This window comes from Mustelus asterias, chromosome 2, assembly GCF_964213995.1.
Source record: "Mustelus asterias chromosome 2, sMusAst1.hap1.1, whole genome shotgun sequence".
NCBI lineage: Eukaryota > Metazoa > Chordata > Chondrichthyes > Carcharhiniformes > Triakidae > Mustelus > Mustelus asterias.
The window spans coordinates 27,636,268-27,657,279 of NC_135802.1; the positions used below are offsets into that span (position 1 = coordinate 27,636,268).

Consider the following 21,012-nt stretch of genomic DNA (forward strand, 5'->3'; position numbering starts at 1 on the left):
TTACTTTGTTCCACTTCTTGCTTAAAAAAATCCTGTTGGCCCATTTATCTGACCAAAATATTTTTAGCTGGCCTTGCTGTGCAAAGGAGCATGAAAAGGAGCCACGTTGAATTTATTTTCCATCCAGGAAGACAAAAGAAATCTCAATTTTCTGCCAGCTTTGGATTTCAGTTTAGACCAGAATCAAAATATGGCACGCTGGGTGGTTGGTGCTTGTTCAAGGAAATAAGTTCCTTTTTTAAAAAATGCATCAAGGAAAATCCATTATAAATTACCTCAAGACAGCAGTAATAATAAATGCAAAAGCAGAAGCTTGTAACAGTCAAGTGCTCCAAGTAATTTTAATAGATCAGCAGCAGCGTTACCAAGAATGGGGCAGAAGTCTCAAATAGGGTCTGCTGATCCTTTATCCCGAGCAATCTTAGCTTTAAGCTATGAAGCTCACAAGTAAAGCCCCAAACATGACTGTCATGGCTCTAAACGATCAGCTCGAAAAAGAATTTAAGGCAACTAAGAGGTCATCATTGTGACAGATTTTTTTTTTAAATCAAGGAAAATGGGTATACATAGGCAGAGATGAAGGCCAGAATTTTACCACCCCGCCCACCACAGGCAACGGAGGTGAGGGGCAGAACATGGAAAGGTCCGTTGACCTCGAGCAGGATTTTCCTGTTTTGAGTGAACAAAGCTGAAAAATCCCACCCAAGGTTCAGCCAGCATACCCTAATCGTCATTCCGGATTGCAACTAACAAAACTAGAGACATTCAATTGCAAAAAGGTAATGACATACACCATAAGTCCATCTACCACCATTGCAAATGGCGACATTGCCATAGCAAAGTTTTCAAATGAACTTCAAAGGATTGATCAATTGAACAAGAAATACAGCAGGCTTTGAAAATCTAAAGCACTTTATACACCTAATGCTCTTTCCCACAACTCAACTATTAGGAAAATACACAAGTATAAAAGCCATCTAAGCAGCACTCATCACATGACAGTTCTCAGATCTTGCTCACCCAGCAACAGCCAAACTACATGGTGATAGTTGCTGACAGTTAGAATAGTGAATATATTTCTGGAACTGATCAATGCACTGTAAAATCTCAACCACTCAAGTCTTGGCTTCAGAGCATAATATTTTAGTGTTTTAAAATATCATTTTTTTTGAAAGGTGACGTGGATAATGAACATGTGAATGCCACAATCATACACTGTGTATTCTTCAATCTAAGCAAGCTGCTTTTTGGAATCTGACGGTAGATAAAGAAAAATTGTCCCATTTGATGGAAGGATTGAGAAAGAGGGGGCACAGATTTGCAGTGGTGGACAAAAGCAACAGGGGGAAAATCTGGCCCGAGTGTATGTGGTGGAGGCAGCTTGAATCGAGACAAAGGGAAATAAGTTATCTGTTTATATCAAGGGCACAAATATTGCATGAAGGAAACCTTGTACTTGTATTGTATTATTTGCAATCTCAGCAACTCCCAAAGTGTTTTATGGCTTTTACTGTTTGAAACAGTTTGTTATGCAAGAAAAGTAGCAACCAATTTGGCAAATTCCCCCAAAGAGTAATGTTATAATAACTAGATAATCTTGTGTTGGTCGATTTTGACCAGGACACCCCCACACCTCACCTGAGCTTTTCTTCAAAATATAACCTTGGGATCTTTTACCAAATGAGAAGGCAGTGTCTCATTTTAATGTTTCATCCAAACAATATGCAGTTTATGAAAGCGACTTTACTAAAATGTTTCTTGCCAAAGGCATGATTTGCAGCGAATTAAAACAGATACTGCAGATTCAAAGTTTAAGTTTCAAGTTTTTTTAAAGTTTGTGTCACAAGTAGGCTGGCATTAACACTGCAAAGAAGTTACTGTGAAAATCCCCTAGATTCTCAATCTGAACTTAAATGCAATGGGAAAAAAATGACACAAAGGCCTTTGGAAACCGATTAGGGCCTGATCTTTAGACAATTGTGCATCTTGCAGACTGGATTTAAGACCAGGTTCCAAAGGACCTGTGTTCTAACTCACGGCAATGTCCAATCTTTTCCAGATTACTTTCCAACGTGGTCACATCCCAAAAACTGCATTCCGAGCAAAGCAACTACAGACCATTAACAAGCTAAGCAAAACTTTTAAAAATAGCTACCTTAAGCAAGAATTTTGCACAAGATGCAATGAATTCCTGATTTTGGCACAGATTACAGCACCATCTTCCAACCAACTCATTTCTTGCCAAACTCGAATGCTTAATGACACTACATACTTGGTCAAAAGAATGTTCCTATTCACCTATATACAATAACATCCAGCAAGTTACTCAGAATCCTTACAGCGCAGGAGCCATTCAACCCATCAAGCCTGCACCAACCACAATCCCACCCAGGCCCAATCCCCTTAACCCCACATATTTACCCTGCTAGTCCCCCTGACACTATGGGAAATTTACCATGGCCAATCAACCTAACCCACACATCTTTGAACTGTGGGAGGAAACCGGAGCACCCGGAGGAAAACCACACCGACACGGGGAGAAACTCCACACAGTGACCCAAGCCGGGAATTAAACCCGGGTCCCTGGCGCTGTGAGGCAGAAGTGCTCACCACCGTGCCACCCCAACTAATTCGTTGAATTAAAACCACTTTGTAATAAGCCATAAATCCAGCTAATTTTCATTTTGCAGTAAAACAACACTAATCAGGAAGAGCTTTCTGAATAAGGTTTCAGATTTATAACTGACCCAACGAATTGCATAACCAAAGCATTAAGCTGCCTTTCATTCCGACGTTGATGGATCTCACACATTTAGTGTTTCAGTTTCTATCAAACAGTTATGTTGATCTGAGTGATTAAAATAGAATAATCAGAAATATATGTTTCTAGTAACTCACCAGAGGCGAACTGTCTACAACTTCTTGCACTTGCTGCACCTGCGGTTCAGCCACAACTTTAGTGTCCTGGTCAGAAGTCATGAGCCGTCTGCTTTTTGGCTCCGTAGAGAGAATTTTGCTCGTCAAAGAATCTGTGGAACAAAATATAGATGAGAGATTGCCTAATATTTGCAAATACGATTAACTAGAACTCTATCAAATTTTAGCAGGCATTTCCTTTTACATACTCATTTCCATATTAAAAACAAGAGGACGAGTGCAGATTCATTGAGATCTTACCAGTGGCAAGAAACTGCTGGTGTAAAGGTTTGTGAAACTGGAACATTTTGAGTGCAGATAACGAGCCTAATCTTGTGTGGTGGCAAACACCACTGGATTGCCATTCCACTCGTATTTTCTTTCCAAGGTCTGCAGCACCACATTTCTCACCCAAACTTTCAACCTGCATCTGCTGAGCAAGATGGCCACTGCCTGCACCTGGGGTTTTTCAATGTGGGATAGCAGTGTCAAAGGAAACAAAGTCATGGCCCCTTTTTGCAGCTTTAGTTGTCATATTCCAGTAAGGTTAAATGCCTCCGTCACTTTGACAAACGAGGAGACAAGGTAAATGGGTGGATGAGGTGGTAGAATGGGTTAGAATCATAGAATCCCTACAGTGCAGAAAGAGGCCATTGGGCCCATCGAGTCTGCACCGACCACAATCCCACCCAGGCCCTACCCCCATATCCCTACACATTTACCCACTAATCCCTCTAACCTACGCATCTCAGGACACTAAGGGGCAACTTTAGCATGGCCAATCGACCTAACCCGCATATCTTTGGACTGTGGGAGGAAACCGGAGCACCCTGAGGAAACACATGCAGACACTAGGATTGTTTTTACTGGTCAGCAAAATGGTAACATGGTCATAAATTTAAAACATTCAAAATTAACAGACAAGTGTTGCAATGTGGGATTCTGTGTCATTTGCTTCAGCAAGGTCCATCAGTTATCAGTTAACAGCGCTCAAGAGGATTATAATGGTATGGAGAATGAGCAACAGAATGGCTAGATTACAGATGAAGATGCTGACAAGGCTTAAATGGACAAAAGAACTTCAATTTATATAGTGCCTTTCATAACCCTGGATGACTGAAATATTCTTACAGCCAAAGTAGTACCCTTTCAAAGTGTTGTCAGATATAATATAGAAGCAGCAGCAGGACACAGCAAGATTCCATAACAGCAATGAAATAAAAGTCAAAATAATGTGTTTTAGTGGTGTTGGATGAGGGACAAGTATTGACTCAGGCACCAGGGAATCCTCCCAGCCTGCTCATCTTTGAAGAGCGGAATGAGATCTTTAACATCCACCTGAGGGAAGATGGGCCTCAGTAAAACATCTCGCACAAAGACAGAACTTACTAATAATGTAGTCTTCCCTCATCACTTCCCTGAGCGCCAAGCAAAATGCCATGCTGTAACAACTTAAGATTCTCCAAACAGCCCTGTTGCAAAGCAAACTGTTGAACAGTTGTTGGAACTGTACTTATACCTACCTGACAACAGTTATTAACCCTTCTAATTCATAAATCCTTGCATAAGCCCCACTCTAAACTAATCTGTAAAATACACGCTCCAGGTGCAAAAGATTTACTGAATACACCCACTAAAGCTTCTCAACTCTGATCAGTTTTAGATCAGGGAGGAATATACTTTTTAAATTTTCGGACTAAAAACATTAGCAAGATTCTGCACAGCAGCCAAAAATGGCAGACCACCTTTGCAAATAAACTTGCAGGATCAAGTTCCCTCCAAATAAAGGATTATACGAGCAGCCTCATTACTTCATAATTTAAAAGACGGGCACCATGAGCAATGCCCAGCATTTATTGCTCATCCTTAGTTGCTGTAGCCAAAATAAATTTACATTGATCACTATGCAATTCTGGAAGAAAAACACTTGATTACAGTAGTGCATTTTAAACTATTACTGTGGTTATGTCTCCCACCACCGCACAGTATTTTCAGATGTGCCAACAGAATAGACAAAACAGAAATGGTTAAACGCAAAAGTTAATTACAAATGACATCAATTTTTGTTGCAGGCTGCAAATCCTCTCGAGTTGTTTCTATACCATTTTCTAATTACTAATTCTAAGGAGATTATAGGATAAAAGGGCAGTAACAGCATGGATACAACATAGACAAAGGAATAGAAACCAATTGTGGTGGTCGGCTGTTTTTCCAGACTGGAAGGAGGTATGCAGTGGTGTTCCCCAAAGTTCAGTACTAGGACCATATTTGATGGATTGAACATAAATTTGAAAGTGGCAAAACTTAGTGTAGCGAACAGTGAGCAAGATAGTAATAGACTTCAAGGAAGACAGACAGGCTGGAGATGATCCATTATGGTGGGAAGAACAAGGAAACAAAGCAAGCTAAATGTTTTTTTTAAAAAAGAGATGCAAGAATAGAGACATAGTCAGGAGATGGGGTGAAGATAATGCTTGTGCTCAAAAGCATCTCTGTGCTCTCTGAAGGTGCTCAGATACATTAATAAAACAGTTAATGGAACTTATGAAATCGTGGTTTTTATGTAAGTTATACTAAACCTCTATAAAACACTAGTTGAACCCCACCTGGAACATTGCATCCAAAGAGGGTACAAAAGAAAGTACTAGAACCGTTCCTGGGAAGGAGGACAGATTGGAGAGGCTGGGGTTGTTCTCCCAAAAGCAGGGAAGGCTGAGGGGAATTATACAAGTGTTCAGATATTTAAACCCTATTGTAATGAATCAGGAAGCCTGGCTGGAAAGGAACAAAGGTTTCTCTTTGTATTCTGTAATAAACTATTAGCGTGGTGCGTACACACTCAGCCCTGCCTGGGCCTGTTTTATAAAAGGCTTGGGTAAAAAGGAGTTCCAACTGGGCAGACCACTGCCCCATTACCAGGGGAACTCATGCTCAACAAACTCCACAGGGAGATCAGTGATTCCCCATGGACCTCATGGGGGTTATCACATCTATCATGATTTGATTTAAATGAAGCAAAACTGTTTCTAATGGCTGAAAGGTCGATAACTGAAGGGCACAGCTTTAAGCTGATTTGAAAAGTAAAGCTCTCGTACTTTTGCCAAAGCAGCAAGTGGTTAGGAATTGGACTGCACTGCCTGTCAGGATGGTGGATCAGATTGAATAGTAGCCTACAGAAAAAAAAGGGGGGAGATTTGATAAATATTTGGGAGAAAATAATTGGAGGGTTATGGGAGAGAGGGGTGAGTGGGAACAACTGGATTGCTCTTTGAAAGTGAAATGGGCCAATTTCTGCAGTGTACTATTTCATATCCAAAAGCCATATACGAACAGCCAAAGGACATGCATTTCTGGCCAAGGTAAGCAATAAGGAAAATCAGACAGTTACATGGCAAGGATGAGCACAGTTTTCTTTAAGTATCTATTACCAAAAAGCATTCACAATTGCATTCTTCCACTTCAAGAACTTAACTTGAATGCAGGTCAACCTAACACAGCAATAAAATATGCTCACGACTGTAGTCGGTTGCAATTGACTAACAGTCCAGTTCCAGGTCAAATAGCATGAAGAATGTTTGCTATGGGGAAAAACAAAAATAAACCTCTCATGCTGTAAATAAAGCGGACCAATTGCTCGAGATAAATTGGCAATGAATAAGTCCCTTAGCTCACCTCCCACGTGAAACTAAATTCAGATACTTTCCCCCAACCCATTTCAAGTAAAAGAAAATCTTATCCTCACCTGAACCAAACCTGTCCTCTATAAAACTTCACTAAAATACAGGTTACTCAGTTTTTCCTTGGACTGTGGTGACATCAATTCTTCGATTTTGGCTATACATATCCATTAATTTTGCTTTTGAAGGACAAATGTAAAATTACCAATTTAGTCAATCAATTTAGCCATGATTTAACAACGCAAAAACATAGCAGTCCAATGGGCCAAAGCAGTTAGTAGCCGGCAGGCGGAGAAAATATCTGTTGCGAGTGAAGTTTGACCATTTGTGGTGCTACAAAACTGACCACAGAGCCATGTTTCCTCATCCAACACAAGGGCCAGCACCATGAAAATACATAGCATATCCACCCTATCAACATTTTCTGGATTAGAAATAATCCACAAACTACAGAAGCATAGTTCTCAGTAAAATTGCATTTCTACAAAGTACAACTGATAACCAAGGCCCTCACAAATGGCATGCTTCACTGTGCAAAAAAAAAACCCCACAATCAGAGCTAGTACAGATTTAAGGAAGAGGTCAAATGGGATGAAAAGTCCACCTCTGCCCAGGCAAACCATACTTGCGAACTTATGATGTCCTGCCAAAACCGCCTGCATTTTAAAGTACCCTAATCATTAAAAACTGACCATGTTATTTCCCACTCAAAAACTGCAAAGTCATTTTGGTAAAACAGACTGGATTTAGTTCCCTCGAAATAACAATTGTATGGTTGATTGGGTCAACCATGCTATAACTAGTGCTAAATGCTCAATTGTCTTGCCAAATTATATTAGCGTACAAGTTTTAAAAATCAGTAAAACATTAAGACTATTACTTTTCAGTAACATTAAGCAGTGTTCATTTGTTCAGCTAAAGTCTTCAAAGCTCCAAGGAAGGAATATTTGGGGCAACACGGTGGCACGGGTGGAATTGTGGTTGGTGCAGACTTGATGGGCCAAATAGCCTCCTTCTGCACTGTAGGGATTCTGTGATTAATTACCAAAATTTAGTACAGCAAAAAAACTTGCCCACAACAGATTTTGCTGCTTTCAGCAACTGCAAATCTACACACAAATTATACCTTATTTCCTTATTACTGGCACTAGTACAATGAGAGTCACACTGACCAGTGGCAGTATTATAGCACACAATGTGATGATTTGATACATCCAGCTCGGCCAGAAGGCTCCAGTCTGAGCCCAGAGTAGAGTACTTAATTTGAGATTATGTGCAATATTATGGAAGCTCTACACTATCAAAGGTGCCAGATTTTGGTTAACAGCAATCAGAAAGAAACATAAAAAGAATTTTCGGCACAACTAGTGGGGCCGAAGGGCCTGTTTTGTGCTGTAGAACCATAGAAAATTACAGCTCAGAAACAGGCCTTTTGGCCCTTCTTGTCTGTGCCGAACCATTTTATGCCTAGTCCCACTGACCTGCACCTGTAGTTTTCTCTGTTTCCTAAAGCTGGAGCAAGACAAAGAGAGAATAGCTGCTAAAGTGCTTAAATGGAAAACCAGAGACTATTAAATGGTGAAAGACAACGAGAAGACATAAGAAATTAAAGACATGCATGAAACAGAATACTAGAATAGCTGCAATGGAGGAAAGCGAGCCCGGTGGAAATATAAGGCTGGTACAGCAGAGGTCAATGTTCCTACATGGAATCGGACATGGAAGACATTATAAACCAACTCCCTTCAGGACAGGAGCAGGAAAATAAACTGACCGAGGATTCATGACACCCCGCCGTCAATGATGTAAGACACATGGATGAAAACGTTCCTGGAGCTTTGCTGGAACAATATATAGCCTGAAAGGTTAGCGATCAAGGGAGTTGAAATAGCAAGTACAGAGGAGTTCATTTGACATACAGAAGTGAGCATTTTGCAAAGCAATTGCCAATTAGGCACCTGACTCCATAATACTGGCTTTGGAACTTCCACTCTTAACAATTCATCCCACTTGCAGCTTAACAGGAAATGCAGGCAGTAAGGAGGGAAATGAAAACACATCAGTACTTGGTGATGCAATTTGTTTGCATTTTCCACCCCACTATTTTCTGTTTCTATTTTTAAATTCTGCACATCACAAACTTGTCTGCTTTGAATTGATTGCCAACATTTTTGGTTTTATGCTAAATTTTCAATTTTTTAAATGTTGGGTTTTGGGACCCACACCAGTTTGACAATAGGCTAAATGTACACTTGATGCGCAGTTATCCTGATCTGTGGACTGCACAAGTACACTTTCCTCCCTTGAGATTAGTTCATTGCCACATATTAACTTGACATTTTTTTTCCAGAAAATTCCCAAAAAAAAGCACAAAAAGGACGTTCGTGCAAGTACTACAACCAGAAACTTAATCCTGGATAAACTAGCTTACAGGAAACTCAAGGTCATGGTAGCTTGGACAGATGCACAAAATAGAATGCCCAAAGAACCACTTGTTTGTTTCTAATTTACACATCGTGTAATGGATTGAAGGGAGGTCTTGTGACATAATGGGTAGTGACCTGGCTGAACCAGAAGCTCCGGTTAGAGCCCCATTCCAGAACCAGATGACCACAGAAGGTGCATTCACAATGTGGCCGTGGCCCAACAACAGGTTGACTGTCAATCTGCAAATCCTTCCGATACATCCATTGTGGGCAGTAAGAGGGGGAGACCTGATCAGCCTTGCTTGATACAAGGTGGCACCCTTCTAAATTATAGCCTCTGACGACCAGCTAGTGACCTGTTCCAGGAAAAACCATGGAAACTGATATAAGCATGTACTTTCTCTGCCTCATTAGGTGCGTTCACAGGATATTAAACTAGAGAACGAGTTAGAAACAAAGAAGATAGGAGCAGGAGGCGGTGATTTGGCCCTTCGAACCTGCTCCGCCATTCATTACGATCATGGCTGATCATCAACTCAATACCCTAATCCTGCTTTTTCCCCCCCCCATAGTCTTTGCTCCCATTCGCCTCAAGTGCTATATCCAGCCACCTCTTGAATACATTCAATGTTTTGGCATCAACTACTTCCTGTGGTAATGAATTCCACAGGCTCACCACTCTTTGGATAAAGAAATGTCTCCTCACCTCTGTCCTAAATGGTCTATCCTGAATCCTCAGACTGTGCCCCCTGGTTCTGGCCTCCCCCACCATTGGGGATATCCTCCCTGCATCTACCGTCTAGTCCTGTTAGAATTTTATAAGTCTCTGAGATCCCCCCGTCATTCATCTCCAGTGAAAACAATCCTAACCTAATCAACCTCTTCTCATACATCAGTCCTGCCATCCCTGGAATCAGCCTGGTAAACCTTCGCTGCACTCCCTCGAGAGCAAGAACATCCTTCCTCAGAAGGATATTTGCACACAATACTGTGCGTGGCCTCACCAAGGCCCTGTATAATTGCAACATATCCCTGCACTTGTACTTGAAACCTCTCGCAACATGGCCAACATGCCATTTGCCTTCTTCACCGCCTGTTGCACATGCATGCTTACCTTCAGTGACTGGTGCACAAGGACATCCAGGTCCCGCTGCACACTCCCCTCCCAATTTACAGTCATTCAAGTAGTAATCTGCCTTCTTATTTTTGCTTCCAAAGTGAATAACCTCACATTTATCCAAATTATACTGCATCCGCCATTGATTTGTCCACTCAACCTGTCCAGATCATTCTGAAGGATCTCTGCATCCTCGTCAGTTCACCCTCCCACCCAACTTGGTATCATCTGCAAACTTTGAGATGTTACATTTTGTTCCCTCATCCAAATCATGAATGAATATTATGAATGTCCCAGCACTGATCCCTGTGGCACCCCACTAGTTACTGCCTGCCAATTTGAAAAGCACCCATTAATTCCTACTGTTTCCTCTCTGCCAACCAAGTTGCGATCTGAAGAAAAGCAACTCCAGAACAATTTGCTCTCAAGAATCATGATAGATCAAGTAAAATGCTTTAGTGAATTCCGTGACAAAAAAATCAAATGGGCAACATAATAAAATGGTGAACTGGGAGATGGACTCAGATTGGGAAGTCACTTGCCATGTCCAGGCACTATGAAGTAAACAGTAGCAAATAGAATACATTGCCTAATCAATAGTGTACAAGTCTGAGGTTCAGTGTTCTCATCAAGTTACAACCCAAAGAGAAGGTGCCATCCACAATGATGGCACTTTTAACAGTACAGCTTACTTCAAGCACAATCAAGGCTGGTGCCCAAGTCACAGATGGAAGCTTGAATCCACTACCTTGCTGCTCATGCAAAGATATCCCCCCCCCCCCCCACCTCCATCAACAACCTCCCCACAAGAGCCGTTCAGCAAAGGGCTACAAAAAGCAAGCTAGGCTCAGTGGTGGCGCAGATCTTTGAATCAAAAAGTAGTGCAATTAAGACCCCATCCCAACACCCACCTCCCCTTACTTCCATCCAGGATTGAGCATACAAGTTAGGCTGACACATCAGTGCAATAACTAGTGTGCTGCAGTGCTGAGTGTGCCATTAAAAATATTTGATTGGAGTTAAGTGCTTTGGGAGGTCTTGAGGTTATGATGGACAGCAGATAAATATGAAGTTTACTTTAAAATTTAAGATTCTAGCAAATGTCAAATCTAGCCATGTTCACAATCCTGAAATCGGTTGACATTTCATTAGAATATAAACTACTCAAATTGCCTAGTCCGTTAAAGAAAGACATTTACATACTCGTGCTTCAAACATGTCAAAACATTTATCATACTAAAATTGCAAACATTTTGGAAATTTTGCACGGTTATATTTTAACATGATCAAGAGTGCTATCTAGGGGCAGGTTATTACACATCATTAATACATTTAATTCCAATAATGATTCTACAAATGAAACACTTCATTTGAATAGATTCAAATCAAAAGGTTTATTACCCACTCTCCTCCTCATACAAACACATGACCCAGTTTCATAGTGACTATATTTTGCATTTATATAGCTTCTTTAACTAGGGTCAAAGTTAGTGTAGTAAAGTGGTTTTATCCTTACTTTGTCACCTTTAAACACAATTATAGGAATAAGATTAGAGAAACTTAGCAGATACGCAACTCTGGTCCCAATGATACTTCACAAGCAATTGATTTGAAAACACTCATCTTGCAATTTTGAATTTTGATTACAACATTACTTGGGTCAAAAGTCCAATCCAACAATAGGTAAGTTGTGAAGATGACACAAGGAATCTGCAAAGTGATATAGATAGGCCAAGTGAGAGGACAAAAATTTGGCAGGTGGAGTATACTGTGGAAAAATACAAACTTGTCTGTTTTGGTAGGAAGAATATAAAAGCGGTTGATTTAAATAGTCAGAGAGATTGCAGAACTCAGTACACAGGGGGATCGGCACAGCAAATGATTAAGATAAATGGAATACTATCATTTATTGAAAAGGGGAATGGAATATAAAAATAGGGAAGTTTTACTGCAGCTATTCAGGGCCTTGGCAGGATCACATTGTACATCTCAATCAAGTCTCCCCTCAGCCTCCTTTGTTCCAAGGAAAATAATCCCAATCTCTCTTTGTGGCTGCAATTCTCCAGCTCTGGTTAACAGTCTAGTAAATCTTCTCAGCACTGTCTCCAAGGGGATTACGTCCTTCCTGTAATGTGGCGAGCAGAACTGCACACAACTCTCCAGTTGTGGCCTCACCAGTGTTTTATACAATTCCAACATTATATTCTTACTTTTTTATTCTATACCTCTGCCAATGAAGGAGAGCATTCCATATGCCTTCTTTACAACCGTGCCTACTTGAACTGCTGCCTTTAGGGACCTGTGTACCCCTCACTTCATGTGCCCCTCTTAGTCTATTCCCATTATTATTAGCTATAATATTATTAGCCATAACTGTTTCACCCCCCCAAATGCATTACATCACACTTTTCTACATTAAAATCCATATCATCGCTATAATCAAACATGTTTACTGCTCTATTGCCCACCCAAACTTTGGCAAATCAGACCACAACGCTGTGCTGCTCCCGGCTGACCAAAAGCTGAAACGGAAGAATCCGTTAAAGAAAGTCATGCAATGTTGGTCTGGGAAATCAGATGATCTCCTACAGGACTGCTTAGAGTCTGCACACTGGTCAGTATTTAAAAACTCTGCGACCAGCCTGAATGGGCATGCCACTACAGCAGCTGACTTCATTTGTAAGTGTGTAGAAGACTGTGTGTCAAAGAAGCAAATCTGTGTGTTTTCCAATTGGAAACCATGGATGAACAAGGATATTCACTTCTTGCTGAAATCCAGGTGAAGTGTTCAAATCAGGCGACCCTGACCTATACAAGAAAGCCAGATATGATTTACGGAGATCCAAAGATGCCAAAAGACAGTACTTGACCAAGCTATAGTCCCAGGCTAGCCACTGGACTTCTGATGACTATGGCAAGGTCTGCAAGACATGACAGGCTACAAGATGAAGGCATGTAAAATCGCTGGCACAGGGTGCACCCCTCCCCATTTTGAGTAAGACGTCAGCAAGAGCATGCCCTCCACCCCAGAGGAACCCATATCCGACATCACCGTGCCTTCAAGAAAGTCAACCTATGGAAAGCGACTGGCCCAAATGGGTCCTGCATCGACCAGCTGGTGGGGGAATTTGCATACATCTTCAACCTCTCTCTACATCAATCTGAGGTCTCTACCTGCTTCAAGAAAGACAATCTTCCTGGTCCCAAAGAAAAACCAGGCAGTGTGCCTTAATGACTATTGTCCAGTGGCTCTGACATCCATCATTATGAAGTTCTTCAAAAGATTAGTCATGGCACAAATCAATTCCAGCCTCCCAGATTGCCTGGATCCACTACAGTTCGCCTATCATCGCAACAGGTCCACAGCAGACAGAATCTCCCTGGCCCTACACACAACCCTGGAACACCCATGTAACAAAGACACCTATGCCTCATTCCTTTTTACTGACTACACTTCAGCCTTCAACACCATTATTCTTGCGAAAGTCATTTCCAAACTCTGTGGCCTGGGGCTCAGCTCCTCCCTGCGACTGAATCCTGAACTTCCTAACCTACAGACTGCAATCAGTAAGGATAGGCAACAACACCTCCTGCACGATCATCCTCAACACTGATGCCCCACAAGGCTGTGTCCTCAGCCCCTGACTATACTCCTTATACACCTATGACAGTGTGGCCAAATTCCCTGCCAACTCGATTTTCAAGTTTGCAGAATGACACCACCATAGTGGGTTGGATCTCAAACAATAACGAAACAGAATACAGGAAAGAGATAGAGAATCTGGTGAACTGGTGAAACGATAATAATCTTACCCTCAATGTCAACAAAACGAAAAAGATAGTCATCGACGTTAGGAAGTGTAGTAGAGGACATCAATGGGGATGAAGTAGAAATGGTTGACAGCTTCAAGTTTTTGGGTGCCCAGATCACCAACAACCTGTTCTGGTCCCTCCATGCCGATCTGACGCACAAGTTAAGATAACCCACCAACACCTCTACTTTCTCAGAAGATTAAGGAAAATTGGCATGGCAGCTACGACTCTCACCAACTTTTACAGATGTCCATAGAAAGTATTCTTCCTGGTTGTATCACAGCTTGGTATGGCTCCTGTTCTGTCCAAGACTGCAAGAAACTACAAAGGGTCGCGAGCAAAGCCCAGTCCATCACTCAAATCAGCCTCCCATCCATTGACACTGTCTACACTTTCCCCTGCTTCGGAAAAGCAGCCAGCATAATTAAGGAGCACCCACACCATGGACATACTCTGTTCCACCTTCTGTCAGGGAAAAGATACAAAAGTCTGAGGACACATACCAACTGACTCAAGAACTGCTTCTCCCCTGCTGCGATCAGACTTTTGAGTGGATCTATCTCACTACGCTGATCTTTCTCTACACCCTCGCCATGACTGTAACACTATATTCTGCACTCTCTCCTTTCCTTCTCTATTGTGATGTTAGTGAGATTTTAAAATCATGTTCTCTGCAGCCCTCAGTGTTGCCGAATCATCTGTGGAAGTCCGTTTATTGCTACTTAAATGGGGTTTACTTTTACTCCGATCTTTTATGACCCTGCATTGTTAGGAGGACGGTCGTGTGTTTTGAACAGTTTTTTCCCCCTTCCTAGCGAATTTAAGGTTTTCATGCTCTGTTTTGGCTGGCAACAGTTTAGTTTAGAAGGGACTTCAAGCTGAAAAGAAGTGTTTCTCTCTCTCTCCCTGGGTTTGGAAATTCTGCTGGTTAGCTGAAAGCACGAGTTCTTGCCTTCCTGAAGTAGAGTCGGCTGTTGATAGCTCAGAGTTGCTCCCTGGTGTTCCGAGAAACTGTTCTGACTCCAAGCTTGTCTACGTGCCGAGAACTGCAGCATTCAACCAAAGGACTCAGTTCCAATATTACGTGTTTTTGCTGTGTTAAACCTGTGGGAAGTTTTTGTTTGATTGGAACATTTTAGATACATTTGTTAAGGGTTATACATTATCTTCGTTGTTTTGATTGTAATTGATGCAAGTTATTGCTAATTTTCTTTCCATACATGTTAACTATATTCTTAAATAAACTTTGCTTGATAAAAGCTCCCTGGTTGGTCATTTGAATCATACCTGAAGTGAAACATATCATGCTTATCCTAGCTAAATTCAGTGCAAAACTTATGATCCAAACGGGCTTCATAAAGTACAGTATGCTTTGTCTGCATAGCACGCAAGAAACAGTACTTTTCACTGTATACCAATGTGACAATAATAAATCAAATCAATCCACCTGCCCATTCCACCAACCCATCCATATTGTTTGAGATTGTAGCTATCCTCTACACTATTTGCTACTCAGCCAATCGGTGTCGTCTGCAAATTTCCCAATTATGCCTCCCCACATTCAAATCTTTAATGTATCACACAAACAGCAAAGGTCCCAACACCTAGCCGTGGAACACCACTGAAAACATCTTTCCAAATGCAAGGGCATCCACCAACTATTACCCTATGTTTCCTGTTACCAAGCCAAATTTTGATTGTTTGCTCCATGACATTGTATCCCACAGGCTTTTATCTTTTTGACCAATCTGCCATGTGGGACCTTGTCAAACGCCTTGTTAAAACCCATATAAACATCCATTTTGCTACTTTTATCAACCCGTATCACTTTTTCAAAAGAATTCAATTTGCCAGGACATTGGGGATAACTCCCTTGATTTTGTTTTGCAAAAAAAATGCAGTGGAATCTTTGAGATCCACCTGAGGGGACTGACCTTTTTTAAAAATCCATTCAGGGTAAATGGGCATTGCTGGCTAAGCAAGCATTTATTGCCCATTCCTAATTGCCCTTGAACAGAGTGGTTTGCTAGGCAATTTTAGAGAGCATTTTAAGAGCCAACCACATTGGTATGGATCTGGAGTCACACGCAAGCCAGAACAGGCAGATTTCCTTCCCCAAAAGGGTATTTGGTGATCCAGACGGGTTTTTTCTCCACTCCCACACCATATCATTAAAATAAACCAAACCACTCTCAAAAATTGCCTTAAGCAAATAATAATTTTTATGGACAGAGAAAGCTGCGAATCAAGTTGCACTTCAGAATCTGAGCACACAAAATGGAGGCAGCTGAGAGTATGCTACAAAAGCAGCATTGGAAACACTATCCTTCGAACTGGACGTGAAAAATGGACACTATCTTAAGCTGTGACTATTTCAAGAGAAGCAGGGGTTGTCTGTGTTCAGTCGTGCTGCTGGACAATATTCCCTCAAATACACAGGTTAACTGGAGTTCATCTTAAGTGAAGCTTGTGGGATTCTGGTATGCAAAACATGGCTGAATTCTGTACCTGTACTTAAAATAGATGACAAGATCACCAGGCTTCACTGTGATGCCTCAAAGTGCATTTATTGTTCAGACTTACTCAACAAGTAGCCAAGACTATCACCTAAGCTGCCTACTTAAAATCTGTAAAAAGAAATTCAGAATTTGATCAGTTTTACTCCCGAGACTGGTCCAAATTCTAGCTCTGGGGTTCAGGATGAAGAGAGAAACTAAAAGCAGCTATGCCTTATGCCAAAAAGGTTTAAATCCAGAACTGCCCATATAACAATTTTGTTCGCCACCTGGAAAAGTTAACAGACAATTCAGAATTGCATTTTTCTCCAACTCCACTGGGGTTAACTCAACCTCCCATGGCACAGACACAACGGACTAATGAATCAGGGCTCTGGGCCAAGGGTCAGACGACATTTTTTTGAACCCAAAAATTTTCAAAACAAGTTTGCCTAAAATAAAGTCTATTCAGAGCCGAAAGGCAAATTCTAGCATTTCTAAACCACATGGTTGGCATATTGCCAAGTGTCTTCAATACAACTCAAGTGGATATACATCAGCATAAATTATTGAAGGTGGATTGAGAGGGTGCAGAAAAGCTTCACGAGAATCACATACAGCATCCTGTGTTTTATTAATGTCAAGGAGTATAAAATTTAGTTGTGTTAAACCTGTGTAAAACACTTGTTTGGCCTCAACAAGTTTATTGCATCCAGTTCTGCAAGGGTGTGAAGACATTTGAGAGGCTACAGAAAAAATTAACAAGAATGGCTCCAGAGTTGAGGGGCTTCGGTTAAGTAGATAAATTGGAGAAGATGGAGCTGTTGCCCTCGAAGGGAGGGCTGAGAGATCTCATGAGAAAGGACGATGTAAGTATAGACATCAATGCAGAGGACTGTGAAATATTAACGTAGAGAGTAACTAGCTGTTTGTCCCACAGACCCGGATTAGCTGCATCACTGGCTGTTGAAAGAGGCAAGGTAGGAGATATCCAAAGCACTGGCCATCATTTTCAACTAGTCTTGGGCCAAGGGCGAGGTGCCAGAGGACTGCTAACACTGTCCCATTAAGGAAGTAGGGATAGACAAGATGTACACCAGTCTAACTTGAATGGTGGGGAAAGAATTCTGAGGGACAGAATATACCTGCACTTGGATGCACATTGATTAATTTTGTTCAGTGAAGGTCATGTTTAATGACAAATTTAAATCACAAGTTTTGAGATGGGAACCAGGAATGTTGATGTGGTCTATGTGGACTTTAGCAAGGCTTTTGATAAGGTCCTTTATGGCACACTGTTCAAGAAAGAAAAGGCCCATGGGATGCAAGGTAAAATGGCAAATGGTCATGCTGGAGCTGTGTAAAAAGCTGGTTAAGCCACAATTGGAGTAGTGTGGGGAGTTCTGGTTACCACATTGTAGGATGGATGTATTTGTATTGGAGAGGGTGTAGAGGAGATTTCCCTGGATGCTGCCTGGGCTGAAGGGTCTAAACTCAGAGGAGAGATTGAATAGGCTGGGGCAGTTTTCCTTGGAGCAGCGACGGTTGAGAAGGGACATGATAGAGGTGCATAAGATTATGAAGGGCATTGATAGGGTGGATAGGAAAGCAATTTTTCCATTAGTAGAGGGATCAATAACCAGGGGGCATAGATTTAAGCGAAGAGGCAGGAGGCTGAGGGGGGAGCTCAGGAGAAATGTTTTTACCTTGGAGGGTGGTGTGTGTCTGGAACACACGGCTTGAAAGGGTGGTTGAGTCTCAAACTCTGTACATTTTAGTAATATTTAGATACTCACTTCTGTTGCCATAACCTCCTGGGCTATGGACCAGGCCCCTGGAAAATGAGACTAGTATAGTCATATCTTTGTTGGCCAGCATGGACAGTGGGCCGAATGGCCTCTTGCTGTGTTCCAAGATCTATGAATCTGATGGGGGCATTCAAAATCACAAGCAGTCTAGATAGAATAGATAGGCAGAAACTATTCCCACTAGAAACACAAAGAACCAGGGGGCACAGATTTAAAGGTAACTGGCAAAAGCAATGGCAACAAGAAAAACGTTTTTATACAATGCGAGTGGTTAGGATCTGCAATGCACTGCCTTAGCATGTGGTGAAGAAACCAGCATCAATTGAGGTTTTCAGACGAATTGGATTTTCTGAAAAGGAAATTTTTTCAGGGCTACAGGGAAAAAGCAGGCCAGTGGCATTAGACAAATTGCTGCTTCAAAAGGGCCAGCAGTCATGATGGGCCTAATGACCTTCTTCTGTGCTGTTCCCATTCTACGATTCATTTCATGACTTTGCACAAAATATTTATTTGAATTTACCAATAGAAACAAAGAGTTTAAACTGGACCCAATTCTAAACTAGTTCATTTTCGATGTTTTGTCATTAGTCATCTTTATAAACAGAATTCAGTCAATTATTTCAGACATTGATCCTTTTGATAACAGCTAAACATTGAGAACAATTTGTCTCAGCTTTCTTTTAGAAACAATGTTCACAACCATAGAACCTGTTCCTAGAACCAAAGGCATTATCCACAACAATGATGGAGCTATACCATGCAAACAAGTTTTGCAGCACATGATTTTTCTTTAAATGTGTCAGACTTCAAAGCACATAATTATTGACTTTACATCCCCACAAAGAGAGAGCTAACTTCTGTTCACTTGACTAAGGTTTTTTTTCCCCAAGTTGTGATCCAATTGGAAAAGGTTGGGAATAGCAAATGGGATATTGAAGACCTGCAGGTTGCGGATCCTGCCCTAGAGATCATTGCACAGTCTACATCACTATACTGTAATATCCTAGCCCATAAAGAAAAACCAACTTAAGCTCTTAGTAAATAGTGATTTGATTTTTTGCGCAAATTATTAATTTAATAAGTTTACATATTTCAAAGCTGCTCCATAATTGCATTTATTAATAGTTAGAAAAAGCCAATTAAAACAGCACTGAAGCACTGCTGCTTCACAGCTCCAGGGACCTGGGTTCGATTCCCGGCTTGGGTCACTGTCTGTGTGGAGTTTGCACATTCTCCTCGTGTCTGCATGGGTTTCCTCCGGGTGCTCTGGTTTCCTCCCACAGTCCAAAGGTGTGCGGGTTAGGTTGATTGGCCATGTTCAAATTGCCCCTTAGTGTCCTGGAATGCGTAGATTAGAGGGATTAGCAGGTAAAATATGTAGGGATATGGGGGTAGGGCCTGGGTGGGATCGTGGTCAGTGCAGACTCGATGGGCCGAATGGCCTCTTTCTGTACTATAGGGTTTCTATGTAAACTGGAGAAAGTTGAATTCACTCCTAGCACTCCCAGTGGTCTGGAATGAAAATGTTCAAAAGGGAATGAAGCAATAGCACCGACCATCCAGGTTATGTGGAACAGCTACTGAATTTAAAAATACTTGAACCGCATTGAGCCAAGAGTACTGCCATAATCTCAGTTAAACCTGCACAGCTACAGTTGCCAAAAGGGTGAATTAGCCATTGTGGTTGTATTAAAATCCAAATTCCAAAATTCTCCCCACATCTCTTTCTTCACAAATAAATTCCCACCACCATTTTAAATACAATTGACAGCAACAGTGGAATTCTCGGGCAGTCCACTGCCAACTCAGCAAGTGTTCTTTAGAATCAAGAATTTAAGCACAAAAAGAGAACGGCATATGATTGTTGCTCCATATTTGAGTTAATGATTTCCAGGTATCCTTTAAACATTTATCAATTTACCTAAAGTGTCACGTCACAGTAACAAACTTGCAATAGATACTCATGGCACTGAATTTGTTATTTTAAACTTTGAACAGAAAAACTTAAAAAGGTCAGTAGAAATAATCAGTTCACCTGCAAAAACTGTTCATTTGCATTGGATCCCTTCCTGAACCACCTTTACTTCACTGAACACAGTAGTTTCTGAAATCTCGTAACAGGATCTTCTCATTCTTGATATTAGCCTAGTGAAGCATGAACCTTTTAGAGCTCAAACATTCCTTGAATGGGATAGCCTAACCAAGTTTTTAAAAAAATATAAAACGCAATTAATCCACGTTCCTACAAATAAAACACAAACTGTTGAGTCATGTTCTGCCTTTCACTTTCATATTTGTGTAGCAGCACTCAAATCATTCCATTTTGACACAATTGTGTTATTGGCATGGTTCCAATGTTCACCATTAGAAATGACTAATCTGCTAAATATATTGATTTAAGTTTCACATATTTTGAGACTTCACTAACCAATTTCTCCTTTAGTAATCGCATCCTTCATTTGGCATGCTCCAGCAATTTTGACATTTTCTCTCTGGCGATGTGGAAATCAATTATGCACATGAAGAGGAGAGCTGTTTCAGCACATCCCTGGGGAAGCCACTTACCAATCTAGAAACATCCACCATATCATCCCCTCTATTTCCTATCCTTCACTATCTCTCTGTCCATGTTTCTACCTCCCCTTAATATTGACAAAACATCTCTTTCACAGCACACTCAAAATGCTATTTTTAAAGTCCTGTCATTTCTGTAAGGAATTCAGTTAAATTGGTCAAGCACCAGAACTTAAATCTTTTCAA

General features: G+C 41.2%; 1 protein-coding gene across 2 annotated transcripts in view; it reads right to left on the reverse strand.

The window, feature by feature from the left end:
* Positions 1-21,012, reverse strand: part of larp4b (La ribonucleoprotein 4B) — a 125,037-nt gene that overhangs the window by 85,350 nt on the left and 18,675 nt on the right. The window contains exons 2-3 of one of the 2 annotated variants that reach the window (XM_078232674.1): positions 8,075-8,105; positions 2,899-3,029 (exon numbers count right to left, since the gene is read on the reverse strand). In XM_078232674.1, the coding sequence (XP_078088800.1) occupies positions 2,899-2,979 (81 nt within the window). In that variant the 5' untranslated portion in view covers positions 2,980-3,029; positions 8,075-8,105. The remainder of the gene's footprint in view (positions 1-2,898; positions 3,030-8,074; positions 8,106-21,012) is intronic. The other variant, XM_078232666.1, reaches the window with a different exon arrangement.